Source organism: Mustela lutreola, chromosome 2 (genome assembly GCF_030435805.1).
Source record: "Mustela lutreola isolate mMusLut2 chromosome 2, mMusLut2.pri, whole genome shotgun sequence".
Taxonomy (NCBI): Eukaryota; Metazoa; Chordata; class Mammalia; order Carnivora; family Mustelidae; genus Mustela; species Mustela lutreola.
This window is the reverse complement of record NC_081291.1, coordinates 73321023-73346529: the sequence shown is the minus strand read 5'-3', so window position 1 is coordinate 73346529 and position 25507 is coordinate 73321023. Positions and strand designations below refer to the sequence as shown.

Genomic DNA, 25507 nt, shown 5'->3' with positions numbered 1-25507 from the left:
GAGAAAGGGGAACCCTCCTACACTGTTGGTGGGAATGCAAGCTGGTGCAGCCACTCTGGAAAACAGCATGGAGGTTCCTCAAAATGTTGAAAATAGAACTGCCCTATGACCCAGCAATTGCACTATTGGGTATTTACCCTAAAGATACAAATGTAGTGATCCAAAGGGACACATGCACCCAAATGTTTATAGCAGCAATGTCCACAATAGCCAAACTATGGAAAGAACCTAGATGTCCATCAACAGATGAATGGATTAAGAAGATGTGGTATATATACACAATGGAATACTATGCAGCCATCAAAAGAAATGAAATCTTGCCATTTGCAACAACGTGGATGGAACTAGAGCGTATCATGCTTAGCGAAATAAGTCAAGCAGAGAAAGACAACTATCATATGATCTCCCTGATATGAGGAAGTGGTGATGCAACATGGAGGCTTAAATGGGTAGAAGAATAAATGAAACAAGATGGGATTGGGAGGGAGACAAACCATAAGTGACTCTTAATCTCACAAAACAAACTGAGGGTTGCCGGGGGGAGGGGGTTGGGGAGAAGGGGGTGGGATTATGGACATTGGGGAGGGTATGTGATTTGGTGAGTGCTGTGAAGTGTGTAAACCTGGTGATTCACAGACCTGGGGATAAAAATATATGTTTATAAAAAATATATGTTTATAAAAAATAAAAAATCAAAAAAAAAAAAAAAAGTGGCTTGTGATTTGTTTTCTCGGTTTTGCTGCTGTCAATCATCAAGGAGTCAACATTTTTTTCCTCTCCCAAGAGAGTAGCTAGGTATCTTGGTTACTAAAATCTGAATTTCCTCTCCCTGTAGGGGCAGTTAATAAGTGCTTATTTCTTTCAAAAAAAAGAAAAAAAAGATGCAGCAAATTGGAGTCTACTGCCACAGAAAACAATATCTTTGTTTAGCAGCAGGGATTTGCTATTAATTTTTTTAAAGATTTTCTCTATTTTTTTTGAGAGGAGAGCACAAGAAGAGGAGGGAAGAGAAGCAGATAGGGCTGAGCAGGGAGCCCTATGTGGGACTCAGTCCCAGGATGCTGGGATCATGACCCAAGATGAAGGCAGGCGCTTAACCAACTGAGCTATGCAGGCACCCAGAGATTTGCTATCAAAAGTATAAATATATTGATATAATTAACTAAACTGGGGAGAGGATGCAATGCAGGCTTTTTGTTTTTCTGGATGAAAGGGAAGGTTCTAGAATGAAGACAGCTGTTCCCCTATGAACAGGAAGAGAAGTGGGAGGGATAGGGATGTGAGTCATGCATATTCAGAGTGTCTGAGGTGACAGAACTCCAGATAACTTGTCCACCAGTGCTTTGGGAGACTGAGGCTTAACCCACTGAGCCACACAGGCACCTCTATGGGGTTGATTTTATATATTACATCTTGCCATTTCTAAGGACAGCACCTAATAATCTGTGTTTAAAAAGTCCTCCAGAGGGGCGCCTGGGGTGCTAGTGGGTTAAAGCCTCTGCCTTCAGCTCAGGTCATGATCCCAGGGTCCTGGGATCGAGCCCTGCATTGGGCTTCTGCTCAGCAGGGAACCTGCTCCCTCCACCCAACTCTCTGCCTGCCTCTCTGCCTACTTGTGATCTTTGTCTGTCAAATAAATAAATAAATCTTTAAAAAAAAAAAAAAAAGTCCTCCAGACCCAAAAATCAAATAATCCAATTAAAAAAGGGGCAGATGACCTGAGCAGACATCTCTCCAAAGAAGACATCTATATGGCCAACAGACATATAAAAAGATGCTCAACGTCACTCATTATTGGGGAAATGCAAATCAGAGCTACATTGAGGTATCACCTCATTTCTGTCAGAATGGCTGAAATCAACAACATAAGAAACAGCAGGTGAGGGGCACCTGAGTAGCTCAGTTAGTTGAGCGTCTTCCTTCGGCTCAGGTCATGATCTCAGGGTCCTGGGATGGAGCCCATCCTCAGTCTCCCTGCTCAGCACAGAGTCTGCTTCTCCCTCTGCTCCTCTTATCTTCCCCACTGCTCATTCTCTCTCTCAAATAACTAAATAAAATCTTAAACATACACACAGCTGGCATTAGCAAAGATGTGGAGAAAAAGGAAGTTCACGCACTCTTGGGAATGCAAGCTGGTACAGTCACTGTGGAAAACAGTATGGAGGTTCCTCAGAAAGTTAAGAATAGAACTACCTTATGATCTAGTAATCATACCACTGGGTATTTACTCAAAGAATACAAAAATACTAATTCAAAGGGATATATGTACCTCAATGCTTATAGCAGCAGCATCAACAATAGCCAAACTATGGAAAGAGCCCAAATGTTGCCCATTGATGGGTGAATGAATAAAGATGTGCACACACACACACACACACACACACACGCATGCCATGGAATATTATTCAGCCATAAAAACAATGAAATCTTGCCATTTTCAACAACATGGATGGAGCTAGAGTATAATGCTAAGTGAAATAAGTCAGAGAAAGATGAATAAATACCATATGATTTCACTCATATGTGCAGTTTAAGAACAAAACAAATGAGCAAAGTGGAAAAAAGAGAGAGATGAACCAAGAAACAGACTCTTAACTATAGACTGGTGGTTACCAGAGGGCAGCTGGGTGGGAGGATGGGTGAAATAGGTGATGGGAATGAAGGAGAGTGCTTAAAATAAGCACCAGGGGATTTTAAAAAGCCCTCCAGATAGGGGTGCCTGGGTGGCTCAGTGGGTTAAGCCTCTGCCTTCTGCTCAGGTCCTGATCTCAGGGTCTTGGGTTGGGAACTCTGCTCGGCAGGGAGCCTGCTTCCTCCTCTCTCTCTACCTGCCTCTCTGCTTATTTGTGATCTCTGTCAAATAAAAAAAAAAAGTCCTCCAGATAATTCTTAAGCACATTCGAGATTGGAGAAGTGCTGAGCTATAGTATGATTCCACTAGGAATTATAAAAAATTGTATATGTGTATGTGTACATACACATGCGTGCATATATTTTAAAATTATATACACAGAGAGAGACCTGAATAATGTACACTCTGTTCACAGTAATGTCTGGATGAAGAATTCAGATGTCAATGAGTAGTTTTCTATTTTTTAACCTTATATTATGTTAATTTTAACTTTAAAAATATTTCCAAAAGAAATATAAAGTGTAGTGTGGTCAGGACTCTACTTCTCTAGGACTCTCTGAGCTCAGCCCTGTCACCTTATCTGAATTCCCACTGGCTCAGGAGATGGCTATGGGAGTTCTGAATACCACAGCCAGACATGACAATACTTAAAGGCCACTTAGCTGTGTCTCTTTTCTAAGAGTAAAACTCCTTTTTGAATAGAATGTACTCTCAGCTTTAACTCATGCTTCCTTGTGGATTCAGCATATTCAATCCATGATAGAATACTCATAACAGAGAACATAATTTCCATTGACCCCTCATTAGTGGTGGTATTTTTTAAAAGATTTTATTTATTCATTTATGTATTTGAGAGAAAGAAAAAGAGAGAGCATGAGGTGGGGGGCAGGGGAGAGGGAGAAGTAGACTCTCTGCTGAGCAAGGAGCCAGCCAAAACACAGGGCTCATCCCAGGACCCTGGGATCATGACCTGAGCCAAAAGCAGACACCTAACCAACTGAGTCCCCAGGCACCCTTGTTGGTAGTAATTTTGATCATCCAGTCAAGGTGTTGTACAGTTTCTAGACTCTTCTGTGCTTTCTCTTGCAACTTATATTTCCATGGTTAAACATCTTAAGACTATACAAACATTCTAATCTCCATTATATCTCCCCACTGAAGATTCTTAACTGAACCTATCTTTATTATAATGATTGTAATAGGATTTTCCAACTTCACTTATTTTTTTAAGTAAGCTCTACACCCAACAAGTGGCTTAAACTTATGACTCCACGATCAAGAATTGCATGCTCTACCAACTGAGCCAGCCAGGTGCCCCCTATTAATTTACTTTTGATGAATAGTTTTGCTAAGAATGGAATTCTAGGTTGAACATAATTTTCTTCAAATTTAAACGAATTGCTCCACTATCTTGGATCGTCCCATATTGCTAATGCAGAATCTGATGTCCTCCTGATTCCAGTTCCTTGATGTATGGCATATTCCCCATCACTTCCCACCCCCAGAAGTCCAAAGGATCTTTTCTTTATCCTTGGCATTCTAACAGTGTATAAAGATGGGACTGGAATAAAGATTTTTTTTTTCCTTTTTTCCTGGAGGCCTCACAATTTTTCATCATCCTATTCAAATTTGAACTGGTTGGTGCCTAAGACCAATGTCTTCCCAGCCCTTCACTACTTTATGAATGTTGGCTCCTCCATTCCCTAGACTCTAAATATTTTTTTAGATTTTATGTATGTATGTATGTATTTAAAAAGAGAGAGGACACACAAGTGAGGAGAGAGACAGAGGGGAAGGGAGAGGGAGAGAAAGAATCTGAAGCAGACTTGTGCTAAGCAGGGAACCTGACATGGGGCTCAAATTCATGACGATGATATTATGACCTGAGCTGAAACCACAACTCAGATATTTAACTGACTGAGCCCCCATGGTGCCTCTAAATATTTCTTTCGGTTCACTCCCTCATTTTGCTGAACCACAGTCTTCTAGCAGTATCACTGAAGCATAATGTGAAGAGAAAAAAGGCAAGTTGCTGAGAGACTAACAACCCACCAAGACAAACAGAGGAGCATGTATGTAGTTGTACATTGCATAACTCTCTCTAGTGCCCCTGGGACACTGACACCTACATCAACTTTTTTAAATGTGTGAAAGATTGCCATTCATTATTCCTAGTTTAACTCTGGAGAAATAATAGAAGAGGCAAATAAGAAAGAGAAGAACAAAAGGGAGACCTACTTTATTGAAAATATTGCATTTATTGTCAAAAAGTCTGCAGAAATAAAAAGATAATGACTATAGCAACTATGTACGTACTAGATGTTCATCAAAGTATTTAAGAAATTCAAAATGGAATTATCTTACATGGTCAATAATAATAGGTTATGTAAAGAATACAAACCCATGTAATGGAATATTATGCAGCTAATACATATAATATTAATTGTTGACTAGGACAGCACATGATATTCTGCTAACTGAAAAAAGGAGTCTACGATAGAATGTGCATACTATAATTATGTATGCATACACGTGTGTGGGCATGATTGTGTAATCAGGTGCATATTTGTACGTATACCAAAGTATTAAAAGTGATGAAATTCAGGACGAGTTGCTTTTCTAGGTAAGATTTTGGCTTTAGTATGTACTTCTTCTATAACTAGAAAAACGGTGATTTTATTTTTAAGGACTGCTTTACATGCAGGGCACCTTGCTGGCTCAGTCAATGAGCACAGCATGTTACACTTGACCTCAGAGTCGTGAGTTCAAGCCTTATGTTGGATACAAGGCTTGCTTTTTAAAAAAAAAAAAGTGTTAAAAAAGGAGCTGCTTTACGTGATCAAGAAGTTAAAAGTGGACAATTTATACAAATGATGGAAACCCTCAGTGTTTGTAAAACAACTAGCCATCCTGTTAATGGAAAATAAGAAACCTAAGAAGTACAGGAAAACTGACCTGTTCCCAGATCATCACACCTGTAAAGAGAACCTCTCTTCTCAAGAACAGGTGCAATGTAGCTTCATATTTCTGCTGCCACAATGGCTGCAATTCATTATTTACACTTTGACAGTCTAATGGACATTGCTTCTGCAATTAATTAAGCGATCTGCTAGTAGTCACTGACAACAAACAAAAACTGAACTGAACTGCTGAGATGGCCCTACAAAACAAGGGCAAGAAAAAAACCTCTGCCCTGTAACAATCTCTCAGTAGACATAAAATCGCTATACTTGTGACGTTTCCTTCAAAAGTTAACATCAAGAACTGAAAGTGGGCATCAAAATATTTCACGTCTGTCCCCAACAACTATGACCTTGAGAAAGGTCCTTTACCATCTCTGGAGCTTCTTTTTATACAAACCTAAGACAGGAAATCTCACATGCAATGTACTGTGCTTAAATATTAAACAGTAAACCAGGAAAGTATCTATTTTTATCATTATTAAAATCCAAGGTGTCCTTGTAAAGGTAGCAAAAAGGAGTAGATTCGAACTTTTGGGCCAATTAAAATTTCCTCTAACATCATAAATTCACTGTAATTAGCAAGTAGATCAGCAGAAATAAAGTTATAACATTATTACCGATTCTGGGCCCAATTTGGCTCTACCTATCTTCTCCATGTGTCCCTCAGGCTTTCTGAAGCCTAACTGCTCTCCCAGCAGAGGGCAGAAATGATCATCTGCTGAGCCCGAGGACTGAGAAGGAGATGCCACAGAGTTGAGAAGAAAGAAGCTAGGAAACAGCAGTCTACGGGAGTGGGGGAGTGACATGGACCCTAGAAATGTAGTATGACTGTCGGGAAGCATCAAGGGCCCACTTGCAGTTACTAGTCATGAACACAATTGAGCACAGTAGTGTGTTTTCCTGATTGCTTTCGGTAGTGAAGGTGCAGGTCCTGAGAAGGCAAAGAACTGCGTTTAATCTGAGGTGGGGTTTTGCCAAGTCAACATGATGACAAAGGAGTTGAGGAAGACCTAAGGGGCTGTTACAGTAATTGAGCATGGAATTCGTGCTGGGCGAAGGAGAAGGGCACGCATGAAGGAAGTGAAGGACGGTTAGCTCAGGATTCTAAAGAGAATGAAAAGAGCTAAGAGGGCAGGATATGTAAAGTGCTGAGTCACAGAGGAGATGAGGTGCTTGGTAGCAACAAGATCTAGGGTCTGATCAGAGGAGAGGCTGGGGTAAGATGGAGGACCAGGAAGGAAACGAGAGGGCAAGGTACTGAAAGGATCAGGTATTGAAATTACCAAGAATCCTAACAAGAATAATGTTGAAGACAATGACAGCAGGCCAGGAACTAAAAGCTTCCAGAAATAGAGGGGTATGGCCCTGAAGCCCAGCAGTACAGCCTGATGACTTGAGATTCAAAGGTTGTTTTTTGGAAAAGGGAAGAGGGAGCAGAATGGTCTGGAAATGGCAACAAGAAACAAAGAGGACCCACGCTGTATGATATCCGCACTGTGTGAGAGAGGGGACTACCCTGTCAGAGGGCTCTAGGGTAGCAGTATCTTCAAGGGACAGACAGGTTCTGATTAGAGCACAAAGATAAAGGCAATGCTGAGAGGTTCGGCACACAGGCGACTTGCTACCAGTGGACTGGCCATTTCAGAGAGCAGAGGGAAGAAAAGCTTTCAGGAGCTGAAGAGGTAATAGATGAAGACAAAGGGGGAAAGCAGAGATGTGGAGGATTCAGTTGATTCAATCTGCAGGAGACGGGGACTATCCTGGGAGGTCAAGGCCCGGTGCATGCAGAGGCTGCCCTGAGGCTCCAGAGTAGAAGGCTGGGCAGGCTAAGTTTCAAGCACAGTAGGTTGGGGAATGGATCTGGAGTTCCTCTTTATTCCTGCCAGGAGGGACACAGAGGCCTGAAGTGGGGTAACTTTACTCCAAGTACTTAACACGTGCTCATGAAGGCCAAGAACCCTAGGCTTCCATTCTGGGAAATCGCCTGGCAGCATTTCTTTTGATGATTTGTTTCTCTGTTCCCCTCTAACGTCGGTTAGGTCACCTACACTACATCTCTTTTTGCTTTCACCTCTTTTTGCTATGCTTTCTAGGTGATTCCCTTGCTCACTCTAAGTCTCATTTCTGATACCAACTTTAAGTTTTCAAGAGTTTTTTTTTTTTTTTTTTTTTTTTTTTTTTTATTGTTGTTCTCTGAATTTTCCTTTTTTGGATCAGCCTTTGTTTCATAAATGTGAACCTCTTCTCTAACCTCAAAATAAATTCTTCCTGCCATAGTTTCTTTCAAGTGGGCTTTCTTTTTTCTTGTTCCAGCCTCCTGCGTATCCTTGGCTATTTGTTTATATCTCAGAATGGAGCATTAAAAGGCTGGCTAAGGGAGGGGCACCTGAGTGGCTCAGCCATCTGAAAATCCAACTCTTGATTTTGGGTCAGATGATGGTGTCCAGCCCCACATAGGGCCTGGCACTCAGCAGGGAATCTGCTTTGGATTCTCTCTCTCCCTCTTCCTCTGTCCCTCCCCCATCATTCACATGTTCTCACAAAATAAAAATCTTTTTAAAAAAAATTTTTAATTACAATAATAAAAGGCTGGCTAAAGTGAGGGGGGTGGTGGGGTGTGGCCTGGCTAAGAAGCTCTCTGTGCATAGTTGGAAGATTCCTGGAGAGCCATTTCACTGAGGAATCTGAGATGTATTATCTTTCTTTTCTCTTGATTCACCTGATCTCCCAAAGAAGTTCTTCTGACTTCTAGCTGAGAAGGCACACAAGTCTAGCTGGCAGCATTGTGGAACAGAAGTAGGGGCAGAAGGGTGAGAGAGAAGGACCTGATGTTCAGCATGGTACCCCTGACCTCCAAAACTTTTGTTTTACTACTCCAGTGAACAGAGTGCTAGGGGAGATGAACTGAGACTCTAAATGCTTTGAAAAAAACTAGCAAATTCTCTTATTTTAGCTCCACCAGCATCCTCTACATCCTCCACAGAAACCTACATCTTCAACTCCTAAGCCTCTGTGGGAAATCTGCCACATAGGCAGCTCAGCTTCCCCCAGGAGCTATTCAAAGTACTAACTCTTCACCCATCTTCCAGCTTCCAAGCTCTTCCCATCATATTTTCCTTGTCCTTGTAAATTGGTGCCTTTTAATTTTTAATCTTTTGCTGTTTTAGTGGGGTTTCAGGAGGGCATGAGTGCTAACATGTCCAACCACCATTTTCCCCAAACACTCCGTGGCAGTATCTTGTTTTTGCCAACTGTGTTTTCAATTTTTTCTGATGTTTGTTTTCTTTAGTTTGTGGTTAATTTGTTTCCCACAACTAGACACCATCCCTGACTTGCTGAACTGCAACGGTTAAGCTCATTTTTCTAAAGGATGCATCCAAGTTTGTCAATATTGCTCTGAGTACAGCATTTTGCCATTTTCCAGCCCATGCTGCATCCTGTTCTTACCGTTGTTCAGTTCTCGATCACCCACAGCATCCAAGCACCATATGTACTCACTTTAATCAAAGAGTTCCTTGGAGGGGTATTAACTAATACGAATATGTTTCTTCATTATTTTAGCCAGCAACCAAATAGCAAAAGGTAGCCAATGTCAACCCCCAAGCCACTGGCAGTGGAGAACTTTAGAACACCTCATGGCTACCTCAGACCTCTTTGCCCCTTTCTTTTGTTCTCTACTGCTATGTTTTCATTGCTTTTCTCTCTTCTTCGAAACCAACAGGATCCACCCTGCTCTTAGAGGTCTCTGCCTTGAAGACCCACCCTGCAGGAAGGCAGTCCCTCCCAAACCCTTATCAACACACATCTCCAACGGCCAACAGCACTTTGTGCTCAGGGCTGCTCTCTCACTGTATGTCTAGCCATCACCACAGATATCCAAAAACAGAAGTTCTGGGAGTTAGGCCAGAAAATTACTCTTCTCAGACCAGGTTATTCAGACCACACGGGAAAGTGTAAGAAAAGAACCACTAATTTAAAGGTTTTTCTGTGAACTGCCGTGGAGAAACATCGAGGTAGCAAAAGCAACTTAGGGGGCTCAGTGCCTTCGGCTTGGGTCATCATCCCAGGGTCCTGGGATTGAGCCCCGCATTGGGCTCTCTGCCCAGTGGAGAGCCTACTTCCTCCTCTCTCTGCCTGCCTCTCTGCCTGCTTGTGATCTCTGTCAAATAAATAAATAAAATCTTAAAAAAATAAAAAAGCAAGTTAGAAGAATAAAACGTATGGCCCCTTTCATCAATGTTTAAGGAGTTAATTTATATTAATGCCAATAATTCTTTTTCCAGAAATTGCTTCACATAGTCCTCCACGGAGCTGTAAAAGATCCCCATCAAGGTCAAAACCAAGAGAAATCCAAAATTCCACTTCACTGACCTAGCACAGAAGTTTAGCCACTCGCCCACCAGACAGCTCCCTCTGTTCCTAAAAAATACTTTAGGAGACTTATTCATATTTCCCCCAAGCTGGCTTAACACTGATGCTATTTCTTTCATAATTCACCAAATTCATGTTTGTAGTTCATGCTATCTGGAGAACATAAAACGCAGAAGCCAATGCTTGCCAAAAGAACGCCATGGAGAAAAATGTATACAACAGTGGAACAAAGATGAGTACTTTGGTGTGTATTTACTTAGAAAACCAAAGTTAAAGAGAAGTATCTAGACATTAAGAGCAAAACTAAAGAAAAAAAACACAAAACACACTTTGTGTTTACAGACATGATTGCTATCACTCACATAAATGACTGTGATCACTGCACACATTAGGTTTTCACTGGTCATTTCACATGATCTTTTGCATAGACATAGGAGATCCCTAGTGATCATGCCAAGGGCAACATGATTTCAATTGTGTTGACGGACCGACCGCCTTAGCCCACTGAACAAGCTGCATTAATTTCTGAGTCTGTGGCTTGAAGGGGATTTCAGTGCTTCCCCGCTCCCCCCATCCTGCCCTCAGTTCCTGTGCCCTCATCTGCTTCCCCCAAGCCAACTGGCTCTAACCACAATGGCCCAGCACAGGGGCGGCCTCACTCCCAGACACTCGAATGCAACCAAGTGTCCTGCCAGCACTTCCAACATCCCCGCCCCCACAGGGCAGATACAGCCTTTACTGTTCAAGCCTGAAAGAGACCAGTGCAAAAGTCAGGTAGTTTCACTTTCTACCTGGAAGAAAATACAGAAACACAGTCTTCCCATATAATACAGATTAAAATGGAGTTTATGCTGAAACAATTGTAATGCATGTAAAGTTAAAAAAAAAAAACACACACGCACACACATACAAATAAAACTCAAGTGAAGCTGAGGGTCTGCTGGGCCCAAGAGCCAGAAGAATGCTGAGATAAAGTTCATGAGGTGTGAGGGGAAGGGGCCAGAATAACTGGCAATGGCTTCACAGTGGAAGGAAGGCCCTGGAAGACATGCACTATTTGGACAGGTGAAGAAGGCATTCCAGGTGCAGGCAGTAGCATGAACAAAGGCCCGGAGGTAGGAATGAGCATAGCACATGGAAAGGTCAGTGAAGGCACGGCCACCATGGCAGCAGAGCATGGGCCCTGGACAGGAACAGCAGAGAAGGCTGAAGAGGCGCACGGGGGACTCATCAGGGATGGCCCAAGGACCTTGACAGGCTTCTTTTCCATAGGGTGCAATTTCTGGTGCTGAACGAAGCTGCCATACCATTTGAATGCTTTGCCACACACCTTGCACTCATAGGGCTTCTCGCCGGTGTGCACTCTCTGATGCTGGATGGAAGCTATCTTCTGAGTGAAGGCTTTGCCACACTCCTTGCACTGGTAGGGCTTCTCCCCTGTATGAATCCTCTGATGGACAATAAAAAGTGACCTACACCCAAAAGCTTTCCGACATTCCTTGCATTTATAGAGCTTCTCTCCCGTGTGCAGTCTCTGATGCTGAAGATAAGCTGCACTCCTTCGGAAGGCCTTCCCACACTCCTTACACTCGTATGGCTTCTCTCCAGTGTGGATCCTCTGGTGCTGAGTCAAGGCCGTGTTGGAACTCAAACCTTTGCCGCACTCCTTACATTCGTAGGGCCCTTCTCCAATGTGGTTCTTCTCGTGTACGATGCAGTCATAGCTGGACTTAAAAGCTTTACCACACTCCTTACATTTGAAGGGCTTCTCCCCAGTGTGACTCATCTGGTGCCGAAGCAGCTTTGAGTTGTATCTGAAGATTTTCCCACATTCTTTACATTCGTAAAACTTCATTCCACCCCGAAGTATCAGATTCGGATTCAGACTGAAAGTCTGCCATGTCGCCTTGCTTTTAAAGTCAAAGTGCTGGGAGACGTTTCTGAGCAGTCCTCCTCTGGGCATTCTGGACAATTCTGGCTGCTCAGAGGCTTCCTGCTTTACAGCTGGCTCCTCCTCCTTCATCCAGGACTCACCACCTGTCCAAAGAAACCAAAAGTGTTCGGAGTTACTGAGCTGGGAGGGCAAAAGGATCCAGGGCTCCTGTTTTCTCTTACAGAATCTGATTTTGAAAAACACACTCAGAAAGTGGCTACAGACATCCCTACAGGAGGGTAAGAGAGAGAAAGAAAAATGATAATCTACTATCTGGAGGGCAGATGGCACTGGAAACAGCGGGAAGTGCCTCCTATGAGGAAGGCTGGGAAGTGGACTAAGACAAGTGAAAGGAGCACAGTGAGACCTTCCAGAATGAAAAGGGGAAAAGGCAGGCAGGAAGGAAAAGACAAAAAAAGATGTGAGACCTAAGAGGATCAGCAAGAAATGGAAAATTTTTGAGAAAGAGAGAAAGAGACCCCAAAAAGGGAAGGAAATTCACGCTCTTGGGGAGAGTCGGAAAGCTCTCACATTAGCAGGGATCTTGCAAGCTGCAAACCAAACTCAAAAACACTTTATTTCAATGTCCCCACCTGCAAGCCAGAAAACCATCCTAAATTCCAAATAATGGCCCAATGATTTTATTCTTAAATATTCCACATGGGGCGCCTGGGTGGCACAGTCGGTTAAAAGTGTCCAACTCTTGATTTCTGCTCAGGTCTGATCTCTGGGTTGTGGGATCAAACACTGCCTCAGGCTCTGTGCTCATCATGGAGTCTGCTTAAGGATTGTCTCCCCATCTCATTCTCTCTCTCTCTCTAAAATAAATAAATCTTATTATTGTTTTTTTAAAGATTTTATTAATGACAGACACAATGAGAGAGGGAACACAACTATGGGGGAGCTGGATAGGGAGAAGCACGCTTCCCGCCGAGCAGGGAGCCCAATATTGGGCTCAATCCCAGGACGCTGGGATAATGACCTGAGCTGAAGGCAGATGCTCAACGACTGAAGCCACCCAGGCACCCCTCTAAAATAAACAAATCCTAAAATAAATAAATAAGTAACATTCCACATAATCTTCTAGGATAAAAGATTCAGGAAATCAGCTAGAATACAAATTGAACTGGAGAGCTGTAGACCACAGGCATATTTCTGCTAAAAGAACTAAAATTTACAAAATCACAGCATATATGGAAACTTTCTCCAAAAGGAAGAAAACCCAGGGAATCAAGAGCTCCGAGGACTGGTGAGCAGTCTCAGGGAAATTTTACGCTGTGTGCATGTGTGTTCATGTGTGCACGTGTGTGTGTGTGCATGCACATGTGTGTGTATGTGTTGGGGTCTGTGTGTGTGTGTTGGGCGCAGTGGTGGGACAACAGCCCCTGCCTCCCCTTCTACAACTGTATATAAGACAAATATAATATAGACCTAAGGATTCTGGCATATAGAACCTGTCGGTGACTTAAATAGTAAAAAGGCAAATTAAAGGCATTTATTTCATTGCTAAAGACCTAAAAACAACATTCATAGCTGTGGCACAAATAACTCAGTCTGACCCACGGAATCATACTTTCCTCAAAGTACAGCTGAAACCCACCCCTTTGCATAAAGCTGGTTTAAAATTAAGTATTTCCACTGTTGAGAAAAGAAGTGGTTTAAGAGCTACTGGGTCAGAGCTTTTCTGTGGGAGTTGAGTGGCCACACACTACTGGGGACTGGTCTTCCAAGGCACAGGGCTGAACTGGGCAGAGGTCAGAGAGTGTACTGAGTATTGCCTTATAAATGTCTTCTCTGCTGCAAAAGAAACACTTCTAATAAACTGGGAAGGCAAAACCAGAAACCACTAGGTTCTCTTACTCACCTGGACAGATGCCTCTCAAAAGTTCTGCTTCCCAGGGATCTGGGCCCCATGGTGCTTCACCGCTCTCCAGCTGGGAGATCAGATCAGGTTTGGGGAATGGAAATGCTACTCAAACAAGAAAAAGGAAAAACAAGTTGAGGGAGGACTTCCAGAGCTTTCCTGAGATCTCGCTAGGCCCACCTCACAACAGGCTGACACAGGGAGGGAGGAAGGGATGGGATGAAATGCCCAAGAGAATAAGTGAGCTATCAAGGGGTTCTGAGGAAGAACTTCAAACCATGCTCCAAGGCAAGGCCAAGGAGATAGCCATTGTCCTCAGGAAGAAACTGCAGTCTCACCCTGACCTAAAGGAAGAGATCCCCTCAGGAAGAACATAGGTATTGATTCCCATGGGGGGAGGACCCACATCTCCAGAACACTGGCAGCATGGAGGAACCTAGTGCATCAGGAAGCGGCCTCTCCCTCAGGGCCCAGAACCAGCCCCTTCCCAGGATATAGGGAAGTCTGATTTCAAAACCAGAGAGAATCAGGGATTTCCTCAGCCAGCATCTCCAGAGACTGGCAACTACAGAACTAACCTCTGGGGCCATCTAACCTAATGACTTCTAGAAGCCCCAAAAACGTCTTAGGAAGATGTCAAACTATCACAAAGGACCAGGGCGAGAGTCCTTACCCAGCGAAGCCACATTCGCATAATTCTCCAGCATCACCTCCCGGTACAAAGCCCTCTGTGTGGGGTCCAGGTTGGCCCACTGATTCTGGGTGAAGTGCACGGCCACGTCCTCAAAGGTCACTGGCTCCTGAAAAAACAGGCTCCTGCTAAGGCTCTCAGTGAAGGCAGAAGAGAGGGCTGACTGCAGAGAAGAGGTTGCCAGGGTCTGCAACTCTGAGCCTCCTGGAAGATCTGCTCTAGTGAGAAGAACACTTAGCACCCCAAAGGGGCAAGCCCTCAGCCAATGCTCCAAATGGAGAACCCCAAAACACTCCCGTGCACACAGCTTTGAGGCCACAAACTGTCATCTCCCTCTCACAGCCTGGCAGCCAGGGCTCTCTGCCTGGTCACTATATCAATCCCCATGTTCCTGACTCTGTCCCTCCTGCACCACAATCCTGTCACCCTGTTTTCTAAACACCAGCCACTGCAGGCTACTGCCACTCACTATGTCTCTGCCCATCCAGAGTATACACGCACACCCCGTTTGTTCCCTGCACCCAGCATCTCCTCGGTCTTCCCCAACATTCCACCAGTGCAGAGGACCCACTCCTTAAAGGTATTTCCATCCAGCATTCTTTAAATTTCTTTTCATTCTTTCTTACCTTATCAGAATGCTCCCTTGAAGGAAACCTGCAGCCTGCCTGTTCTGGTCTTTTCTCTGCCTCACCCACCTTCAAAGAAAGTTAGCAGTGCCTTGTCTCTGGACACAGATCCATCCCCCAGTCTTGAGCTCCATCCCACCTGCCAAGGTGGGCCCCTCTCTGCCTCCCCCTGGAGCTATCCATGTTCCCACACATGAAGGGAATTCATACTTGTTAATTAAGACCCTAGGCACCAAGCTCTTAGGAGGGTGTACCTTTAGGACATGTATTTCATTTAATCTTTTTTTAAAGATTTATTTATTTGAGAGAGAAAGAGAGAAACAGAGAGCATTCGAGCACAAACATCAGGAGGGCAGAGGGAGAGGAAGAGAATCTTAAGCTGAGTCTCTGCTAAGCACAGAGCCCAACACAGATCTCAATCTCAAGACCCTGAGATCATGATGTGAGCTAAAATCAGGAGTCAGACGCTTAACTGATTGAGCCACCCAGGCACCCCGTATTTCCTTTAATCTTAAAAACATATATATGGGGGCACCTGGATGGCTCAGTGGGTTAAGCCACTGCCTTCAACTCAGGTCATTATCTCAGGGTCCTGGGATCAAGCCCCGCATTGGCCTCTCTGCTCAGCAGGGAGCCTGCTTCCTCCTCTCTCTCTGCCTCCCTCTCTGCCTGCTTGTCATCTCTCTCTCTGTCAAATAAATAAATAAAATCTTTTTTAAAAAACATATATATGACATAGAAATTATTACTCCCATTTTCACCTGATGAAACTAAGATTCAGAAAAATTAATTACTTTGCCCAAGACCATACAGACAGGAACTGGTTGAGCTGGGATTTCAGCCCATATCCATCAAAGAGCAAACCTGGGCTCTTCCCACACACCAAGCTACCTCCCATACCAGGCTTACGAGCTTCCCCTAAAACATGGCTCACCCCTGATCCTCATCATTACCTGGTGCTGTCCCATCTTTGAAACTCCTAATCCCCAACAGCACCCATCAATCCGTCTTTACCATGCTCCCTCCAAGCCACAGGGACTCCCTCTCTGAGTGTAGACTGGTGTGTGTGTGGGGGGGGGGGGGGGTTCAGCTCTTTCAAAGCCTCACACACCACCCTGGGAGCCACAGACTCTGAATTGCCCAAAAGCAATCCCTAATGGTGTCACTGGCTACCTTCTCTGCTTCTACAGTCGGGACAGTACAAACCACAGAAACTAGATTCTCACATGGGAGGTTTCATGATTTTTGTACCTTCTCACCTTGATGCCCCGGCCCCCAGAGTCTATATCCTAGGAGATATTCAGTACCCTATGCAGTCAGTTTTGTTCTTCCAGTCACCAAAAACGAAAACACTTACCAAGAGGGGTTCATTCAGCTAAGCCCCTAACTCTATGTGCCCGTCTCTTGGGGTAGCAGCCTTGTGCTGAGGACAGCACCAGGGCCAGGGAGAAGGGAAGGCTACTGCAACCACTCTTGGAGGAAGCCCAGAAGAAATGTATCCCAAGGATAAATGCTGGCATTCACAATGTTCATGGCCGCTCTACACTAAGGTCCTTGTGAGGGTGCCCTCTTATTTTATTTTTTTAGAGAGAGAGAGCAAGAGTGTGAGTGGGGATTGGGGCTGGGGAGGGGAAAACAGAAGAGAGAGAATCCTAAGCAGGCTCCACACTCACTGTGGTACCCAACGATGGGCTTGATCTCATAACCCTGAGATCATGACCTCCAAAATCACGACCTGAGCTGAAACCAGACGCTTAACCCACTGAGCCACCCAGGCACCCTAAGGGTGTCCTTTTTAAACAACAATTAGGGAACCCAGTTCAAAAGGAGACAGTGAAAGAAAAAGAACAAATGTGGAAACTACTCAAGGCAAGAGTTGGCCTTTAAACTGGGCAATGACAAGGTCTAAAGGGCCCCGAAAATAACCTGAGCCAAAAAAAATATCCTAACAGCAGACAGAACCGCAAAGCAATAAGGCCTCTGAGGACACCAACCACAGGCTCACAGGCGAACCAAAGTTCACCTCCACTCAGAGCAAGTCAGACCTCACTTCCTCTCATCTTCAGGGCTGCTCTCACAATCTCCTACTCCTCATCCCAGTCTGCCACCCCAATCTCTTTCTCCCCCACAGTCCCTCCCACCTGCCACCAAATATCACCATGATTCTGGAGTCTGGAAAAAGGAAAACTTACTGCAAGATAACTAGCTGGGTTGTGGATATACCTTTTTTTCTGCCATGATGGTCCCTATGTACCTCACCTTATTTTTCTCCACCACCTTTCTCATCATCCAACAAATTAGATTGTTCATTAACGATCTGCCTCCAACAGAACACAGGTAGATAAGACAAGGACCCCGTTTTGTTCATAACCAGTTCACTACCACACAGTCCAGTGCCTGACAGATCTAGATGCTTAATATAAATTTGCTAAATGAATGTCAAAAATCATTTGACCATAAATCTTTTTAAAACTTATGAAGAAGGTCAGAAAACAGCAGCATATACCTCCCTGAGTAAAATGCCAGAGCATATGCACTCAAACTAATGGCTGGTGCTTTACCAAGAGCAGAGATCCTCCTTTCTGCAAGACTAAAAAAGGAGCATAAATGCAGGAAATGAGCCTAAACATCTTTGCTTGCAGATGAAGTAACTATCTGCCTAAAAATACTCAAGAGCCAAGGAAATAAATGGGAAATAGTTAGAACCGACAAAAATAACTCATTAAATTGGCTATATATAGTGTAAGGAAACCAGAATCACTAGCTTTCCTAATACTGTAACAATTAGAAGATAAAATGTGTGTGTGGGGGATGGCTGGCTCAGTTGGTAGAGTATGTGACTCTCAGGGTTGTAAGTTCTGGGCCCCTGATGAGTGTGGAAATTAGATAAAAATAAAATCTTTTAAAAAAAAAAAAGATAAAATGGGAGAAAATAGATGCCATTTATATACAAATAGTTAAGACTAGACCTAACAAAAATATGCAAGACCAAGATGAAGACAACGGAAATAAAGGAGAAACAGTGTTTCTAAGTGGGAAGAATCAAATTTGTAAACAATTATAGCCAATTGTGCCTAAGAATTCAATAAAACCCACACTCCCATCTAAAAAGTCAATGACATCTGTGCAGAAAAAAGATATCATTTAAAGTCATCTAAGGGGCACCTCGCTGGCTCAGTCCATACAGCATGGGACTTTTGATCTCAGGATTATGAGTTCAAGCCCCACACTGGATGTGGAGGTTACTTCTAAAAATAATAATAGGGACTCCTGGGTGACTCAGTCGGTTAAGCATCTCCTTTCAATCAGGTCATGATCCCAGGGTCCTGGGATTGAGTCCCACATCGAGCTCCTTGCTCATCAGAGAGCCTGCTTCTCCCTCTCTGCCTGCCATTCCCCCTGCTTGTGCTCTCTCTCTGACAAATAGGTAAAATCTTAAAAATAAATAATAATAGTAGTAATATAATAATAACTAATAATAACAGTGTCACCTGAAAAGTAAGTACGGAGGACTACCTAAAATGTTTTGAAGAAAAGAAGTTATGGAAGAAAAGAAGTTATGAAAGAAAAGATGAGCAGGAATTAAACCCTACACTGAAAGGCCAATACTTCAGGGGTGAATGGGTGGGTCAGTCAGTTAAGCATCCGCCTTCAGCTCAGGTCATGATCCCAGGGTCCTAGCCCCACATCAGGTTCCCCACATCAGGTTCCCTGCTCAGTGGCGAGTCTGCTTCTCCCTCTCCCTCTGTGATCTCTCTCGCTCCCACTCTCTCTCAAATGAAGAAATAAAAATCTTTAAAAATAACAATAATAAAATAAAGTTAATGGGGAAAATTGGAGATACTTTAGGATTTTGGTGTCAGGTGTCTGTATGAAATTCTGAGGCCTTCATTTAAATCTTTCACTGTATTGTGATTTCCTTTTAGGTGTATTGCACTAAATGAAACTTGTCAAATACATCTTCCTTTTAAAAACTGAAAGAGGGTAGCTGGGTGGCTCAGTCGATTAAGCATATGCCTTCGGCTTGGCTTGGGTCATGGTCCCAGGGTACTGGGGATGGAGCCCACATCTGGCCCCCTGCTCAGCAAGGAGCCTGCTTCTCCCTCTCCCTCTGCTCCCACTGCTTGTACTCTCTCTCTCTGTCAACCAAATAAATAAAATCTTTAAAATAAATAAATAAAACTGGAAAAAAATAGGATATAAGAAAATGAGAAGGGGAGCCTGGGTGGCTTAGTCAGTTAAGCATCTGCTTGTGGCTCAGGTCATGATCCCAGGGTTCTGGGATCAAGTCCCACATTGGGCTCCCTGCTCAGCCAAGAGTCTGCTTCTCCCTCAGCCTGCCATTTCCCTTGCTTGTGCATAAGCACGTGCTCTCTCTCACTCTCTGACAAATAAATAACATCTTTTTTAATCTTTTTTTTAAAATGAGAAAACAAGCCACCACAGGGAAAAAATAGTTGAAAAGGCCTATTTGATAAATGACTTAACCAAAGTATACAAAGAACTCTTTAATCTCAAAAGTAAGAATCCTATTAAAACATGTACAAAAGACCAAAAGCGACACCTCACGAAGCAGATGTACAGATGGCATACAGGTATATGAAAATACATCATACATCAATAGGAAAAGATAAATTAAAACACTGAGGTACCACTAGAATGGCCAAAACTAGAACGCTGAAAACACCTAATGCCGGTGAGGATTTGGAGCAACAGGAAATCTCATTTATTGCAGACAGGAATGCAAAATGGCACAGCCACTCTGGAAGGCAGTTTGGTAGTTTCTTACAAAACTAAACATACTCCTACCATATGATCCAACAATCATGCTCCTTGGTATCTTCCCAAACAAGCTGAAAACTTATATACATATAAAAATCTGCACACACATGTTTCTAACTACTTTATTCATAATTGCCAAAACATAGAAGCAACCAAGATACCCTTCAATAGAGGGGAATGAATAAACTGTGGTACATCCAGACTATGGAATGTTATTCACCACTAAAAAGAATTCACTCTCAAGCCAAGAGAAGTCATAGAGGAAACTTAAACACATATAATCAAGTGAAAGAAACCAATCTGAAAAATCCACATACTGTATGATTCTAACTACATAACAAAACTATGAAGATAGGGATGTACAGGTACAACACAGAGGATTTTTATGACCATGAAAATACCCTGTATGATACTATAATAATACTCTGTATGATACTGTAATGATGGATACATGTCCTTATACATTTGTAACCCACAGAAAGCTCAACACCAAGAGTGAACCCTACTGTAAACCACGAACTTTGGGTGATTGTCATTTGTCACTGTAGGTTCATCAACTGTAACAAAAGTAGCACTCTGGTGAGGGATGTTGATTATAGGGAAGGCTAAAAATAGCCAAAGCAATCTTGAGAAGGAAAAACAAAGCTGGAGGTATCACAAATCCAGATCTCAAGGTAGACTACTAAATTGTAGTATCAAAACAGTATGGTACTGGCACAAAATAGACACACAAATCAGTGCAATAAATAGAGTCCAGAAATAAATCCACACTTATATGGCCGATTAATCTGTGGCAAAGGAGGCAAGAATATACACTGGGGAAAAGACAGTCACTTCAATAAATGGTGCTGGACAGCTACATGCAAAAGACTGAAACTGGACCACTTCCTTACACCACACACAAAAACAAACTCAAAGTGGATTAAATACTTAAAAGTGAGACCTTGGGGGCACCTGGGTGGCTCAAGCTTTAAGCTTCAGCCTTCAGCTCAGGTCATGATCCCAGGATCCTGGGATCAAGCCCTACATCAGGCTCCCTGCTCAGTAGGAAGCTTGCTTCTCTCTCCTCCACTCTCCCTGCTTGTGTTCCCTCTCTCACTGTCTCTCTCTGTTAAATAAATAAATAAAATATCTAAATAAATAAATAAATAATAAAGGTGAGACCTGAAACCATATAAATCTTTAGAGAGAACACAGACAGTAATTTCTCTGACATTAGCCACCGCAACATTTTTCTAGATGTGTCATCTAAGGCCATTTCTCCAAAGACCTACAGTGATCAACATCACTCACCGTCAGGGAAATGCAAAACCACAATGAGGTATCACCTCACACCTGTCAGAAGAGCTAAAATCAAAAAGACAATAACAAGTGTGGGTGACGATGTGGAAAAAAGGGAACACATGCCCACCGTGTGAGGGAATGTAAACTGGTGCAGCCACTGTGTAAAACGTCACAGAAGTTCCTCAAAATATTAAAGACAAGAGTACCATGTGATCCAGTAATTCCACTACTGGGGTAATTTAAAAAGATACATGTGTCCTTATGTTTAATGCAGCATTATTTAAATAGCCGCAATATGGATTCAACCTAAGTGTCCATCAATAGACAAACGGATAAGGAAGATGTGAGATACACACACATACACACACACAGACACTGAAATATTTTGCAGCCATAAAAAAGGATGAGATTATGTCATTTGTTTTTTGTTTTTTTAAGATTTTATTTGAGAGAGAGTGAGAGAACCCAAAATTTCCCTGAAAATAAAGACTATATATATATATTTTTTTTTAATATTTTTTTTATTTATTTGACAGAGAGAAATCACAACTAGGCAGAGAGGCAGGAGGAAGCAGGCTCCCTGTGGAGCAGAGAGCCTGATGCGGGGCTCCATCCCGGACCCTGGGATCACAACCTGAGCCGAAGGCAGAGGCCCTAACCCACTGAGCCACCCAGGTGCCCCAAGCCTGTATTTTTTTAAGAAAAAAAAAAGGACAATATTTATCTCTTATCTGGACTACAATATGCTTCTTACTGACTCAAACCCTTCTACAACTAACATACCACCAGGGCTGGAAAAATCATTTTTTAAAAAGAAATCTTTTTTTTTTTTTTTTTAATCTCTACACTCAACATGGGGCCATGGGACTTGAGCTCATGATGCTGAGATCAACAGTCACATGCTCCACCAACTAAGTCAGACAAAGTCTGCTGGAAAATCTTTTTAATACCCAACAAGGTGCCTGGGTGTCTCAGTTGGTTAAGTGGCTGCCTTCAGCCCAGGTCATGATCCCAGTATCCTGGGATCAAGCCCTGCATCTGGCTCCCTGCTCAGCAGGAGCCTGCTTCTCCCTCTCCAAGTGCTTGCCATTCCTCCTGCTTATGCTATCTCTCTCTGTCAGATAAATAAATAAAAATCTTTAAAAAAAAATACATATATCCAACCATGTCACCTACCATGCTTAATAATCCTTCAGTGCCTTCCCAATGAACTCAGAATAGAAATCAAAGTCTTGACAGTGTCTGTCCTACAAGACATGTGCCTACTTCTCCCACCACACAGTGAACTACTTTCCCTGACCTCGCCCTATTTCCAGAGCACACCCAGCTTTCTCCCCAACTGTAGGGCCTCTGCATTTGACATTCTTCTCTTCAGAAAGCTCTTTTTTAGCTCTCTCTTCAGCGATCCCCAAAACTGTTTCTAGCTCATTCTTGGGATCTCAACCCCATGCTACTACCTCTATGAGGGCTTTCCTGACCACTACCTTGAGAGGGAGCTTCAAGGCTTCTCAGATTTGCAAAGGTACAGGCATTAAGAATCATCTGAACAGCAGCACCTGGGTAGCTCAGTCAGTTAGGGATCTACCTTCCAGCTCAAGTCATGGTTCTGGGCTCCTGGGATCGAGGCCCTGGCAGGCTCCCTGCTCACCGGGGAGGTCTGCTTCTCCCTCTGCCCTTCCCCCTGCTCATGCTCGCGCTCTCTCTCTCTCTCAAATAAATTTTTTTTTTTTAAAAAATCACCTGAAGAGCTTGTTACAACAAATTCCTGGACTCCTCAGTCTGATTCTGGGTCTAGGGTGGAACCCAAGAATTTGCAATTCTAATGACCTGCCAGGTGATGTGGATGCTGCCCACATGGGGACCACATTTCTGACCACACTTTAGCAACATGTAATTAACTTACTAGTTGGTTTATAAACTATCTACTTTGCTAAAGGTGCCTTTCATGAGAAAAGGAGACTTATCTACATTACCAGTACTGTATACCCATCACTTACAAAGTGCATAGGGAAAGAACAATGCTGGTCTCCCTGCAATACATCTGCAATTTGAGGAACAATGTCTTCAATACAGAATTTCTCTGATCTTGGGGCGCCTAGGTGGCTCAGTGAGTTAAGCCTCTGCCTTCAGCTCAGGTCATGATCCCAGGGTCCTGGTATCTCGAGCCCTGCATCAGGCTCTCTGCTCAGCAGGGAGCCTGCTTCCCCCCTCTCTCTCTCTGTCTGCCTCTCTGCCTACTTGTGATCTTTCTCTCTCTGTCAAATAAATAAAATCTTTAAAAAAAAAATTTCTCTGACCTCAGTAGGCAAATTTTATATGAAGAACATGATTTGGATTTCCACATTCAGGGAGAATTTCTTAGCTTGGGTGTCTCTTTTCCCACTTAACCCTACACATCCACACTCATCACTCTCATACACACAACTTATCTCCTCCACCATTATTTAGAGCCCTGGCTGTGGGGATAAACTTAAGGGGGAAATGGGAGCATGGCCAAGTCAGGCCTTCTTGGTCTTTTCCTGATTACCTGATAGCTAACGTAATTTTAAAAGACTGAAAGGAAGCTCAGCTCACCTGAGGCCAAGATGTTTGGAGCATGGCTGATGTCCCCTGGCTTCGTGCACTGTCTTCTTGATTTGGAAAAGCAAAAACCTTAGGAGCTAAGAGAAGAAGAGCCGTGAGTGCAATGCACCCTGACCTCCAACACTCACAGCCGCCCATAGCCTTCCCAGTCTCCTCGTTTCCAGCACTGGGAAGAGACTCTCTCAGACCCACCCTGCAGCTGATGGCCCTAACAACCTCATGAACTGCTCTGCCTGGTCCTCAGGACAATCCCCATCACCTGCTCAGTCCAAGAGTGTTCCTGAGCCCATTCACACGCAGCGGACTGAGAGATCCAAGACAAATCCTATCCCTACAATGTTGGGTCTGAACACACCTAAAAACGCGCTTACAGGAACCATGACGTTGACCCAAAAGCGTTGTCAATGGAAAGGAGGCACAGAGATGGCAAAATGCGTATTAACAGTAAAATACTCATGATGCTGACCAGAGACCCGACCGGGATCTCCACCCAGGGACTCCGAGACCCCAAATAGAAACGTCAGTCGTGGGCGCGGGAAGCTGCTGAGCCAAGTTCCTGAGGGCAGAAAAGAGGATCACGCCTCGGCGGAGGGCAAGGGGTAGGACCAGGCTGCAGAAGGCCGCTCGGCCACCTCGGGCGGCTTCCGCGAGGCCCAAGCGCCGGGAGTCAGGGGAGGGGGTGAGTCCGCACTGGGCCCGAGCTCAGGAGAGGGGGGCGCTGACGAGCCGCTAGGGAAAACGAGGAAGCCGACGCCGGGCAGACCTTACACGTAGAACTCGCTGGAACCCACGCTCTCCCTCTCAGAACACCAAAAAGCTGAGAGAGGCAAGCCGACGCGGAAGCAAGCGCGAGCCCCCCAATGCCCCTCTAGGCCGCACGGAGGCGGCTCATCTCTGTGGTCCCCGCGGTGCGGCCCACGTGACTCGGCCAGCCGCTCGGAAGAGGAGGGGTTGCGGGCGGGCCGCGGCAGGCGTGGTCATTAACTGGTGCCTCCCCCGGCTGCGGCGGCTGCCTCCTGGTGGGGTCCGGGACGAATAGGCTCAGGTACCCCGTCTAGACCCATGTGGGGTCCAGGTTAACTCGATGCCGGTCAGCGGTCGGTCGCCTTTACTCGGAGCGTCACTCGGGCTGTGCTAGTGTGAGGAGAAAGGCTCCCGGTGCTTCACATCTTGGAGGCCCAAACCAAGGACACTCCTTGGGTCCCCAGCATTTACTTAAATGTCTTCTGTTTAGATTTTCCCGAAAATTTTACCAACAAATCAGTAGTTTAGAGCTATTTTTCCACCGAGTAACTGCTACTAAAATACAATGTCAACACTGGCTGGGGAAAAAAAAAATCATACCTTCCATAAATAAAGATCTGGATAATCCCTTAAGTCTCTCCTGCCGGTTTGCTGTGTGAAGTTAAAACAATTAACATTAAAACTACGTTTTTCGGGGCGCCTGGGTGGCTCAGTGGGTTAAGCCGCTGCCTTTGGCTCAGGTCATGATCTCAGGGTCCTGGGATCAAGTCCCACATCGGGCTCTCTGCTCAGCGGGGAGCCTGTTTCTCTCTCTCTCTCTCTGCCAGTCTCTCTGCCTACCTGTGATCTCTCTCTGTCAAATAAATAAATAAATAAAATCTTAAAAAAAAAAAAAAAAAAAAAAAACTACGTTTTTCAGGGCACCTGGGTGGTTCAGTTGGTTAGGCAACTTCCAGCTGGAGTCATGATCCCGGGGTACCAGGATGGAGTCCCACATCGGGGGACTTCTCCCTCTGACCTTCTCCCCTCTCATG

General features: G+C 44.1%; 1 protein-coding gene across 4 annotated transcripts; it reads right to left on the bottom strand.

Moving 5' to 3' along the window:
• Positions 1-10176: 10176 nt before the first annotated feature.
• Positions 10177-24659, bottom strand: ZNF621 (zinc finger protein 621). Of its 4 annotated transcripts, none has more exons than XM_059162304.1 (5): positions 24085-24659; positions 23721-23806; positions 14437-14563; positions 13764-13868; positions 10177-12003 (listed from the first exon to the last, which is right to left on the bottom strand). In XM_059162304.1, the coding sequence occupies exons 1-5, from the start codon at positions 24107-24109 to the stop codon at positions 10943-10945; spliced, it is 1404 nt and encodes a 467-aa protein (XP_059018287.1). In that variant the 5' UTR covers positions 24110-24659; the 3' UTR covers positions 10177-10942. The 4 variants fall into 4 exon arrangements, with proteins under 4 accessions (XP_059018287.1, XP_059018288.1, XP_059018290.1 ...); XM_059162305.1 differs by having other exon boundaries at positions 24196-24659; XM_059162307.1 differs by having other exon boundaries at positions 24493-24659.
• Positions 24660-25507: the final 848 nt, after the last annotated feature.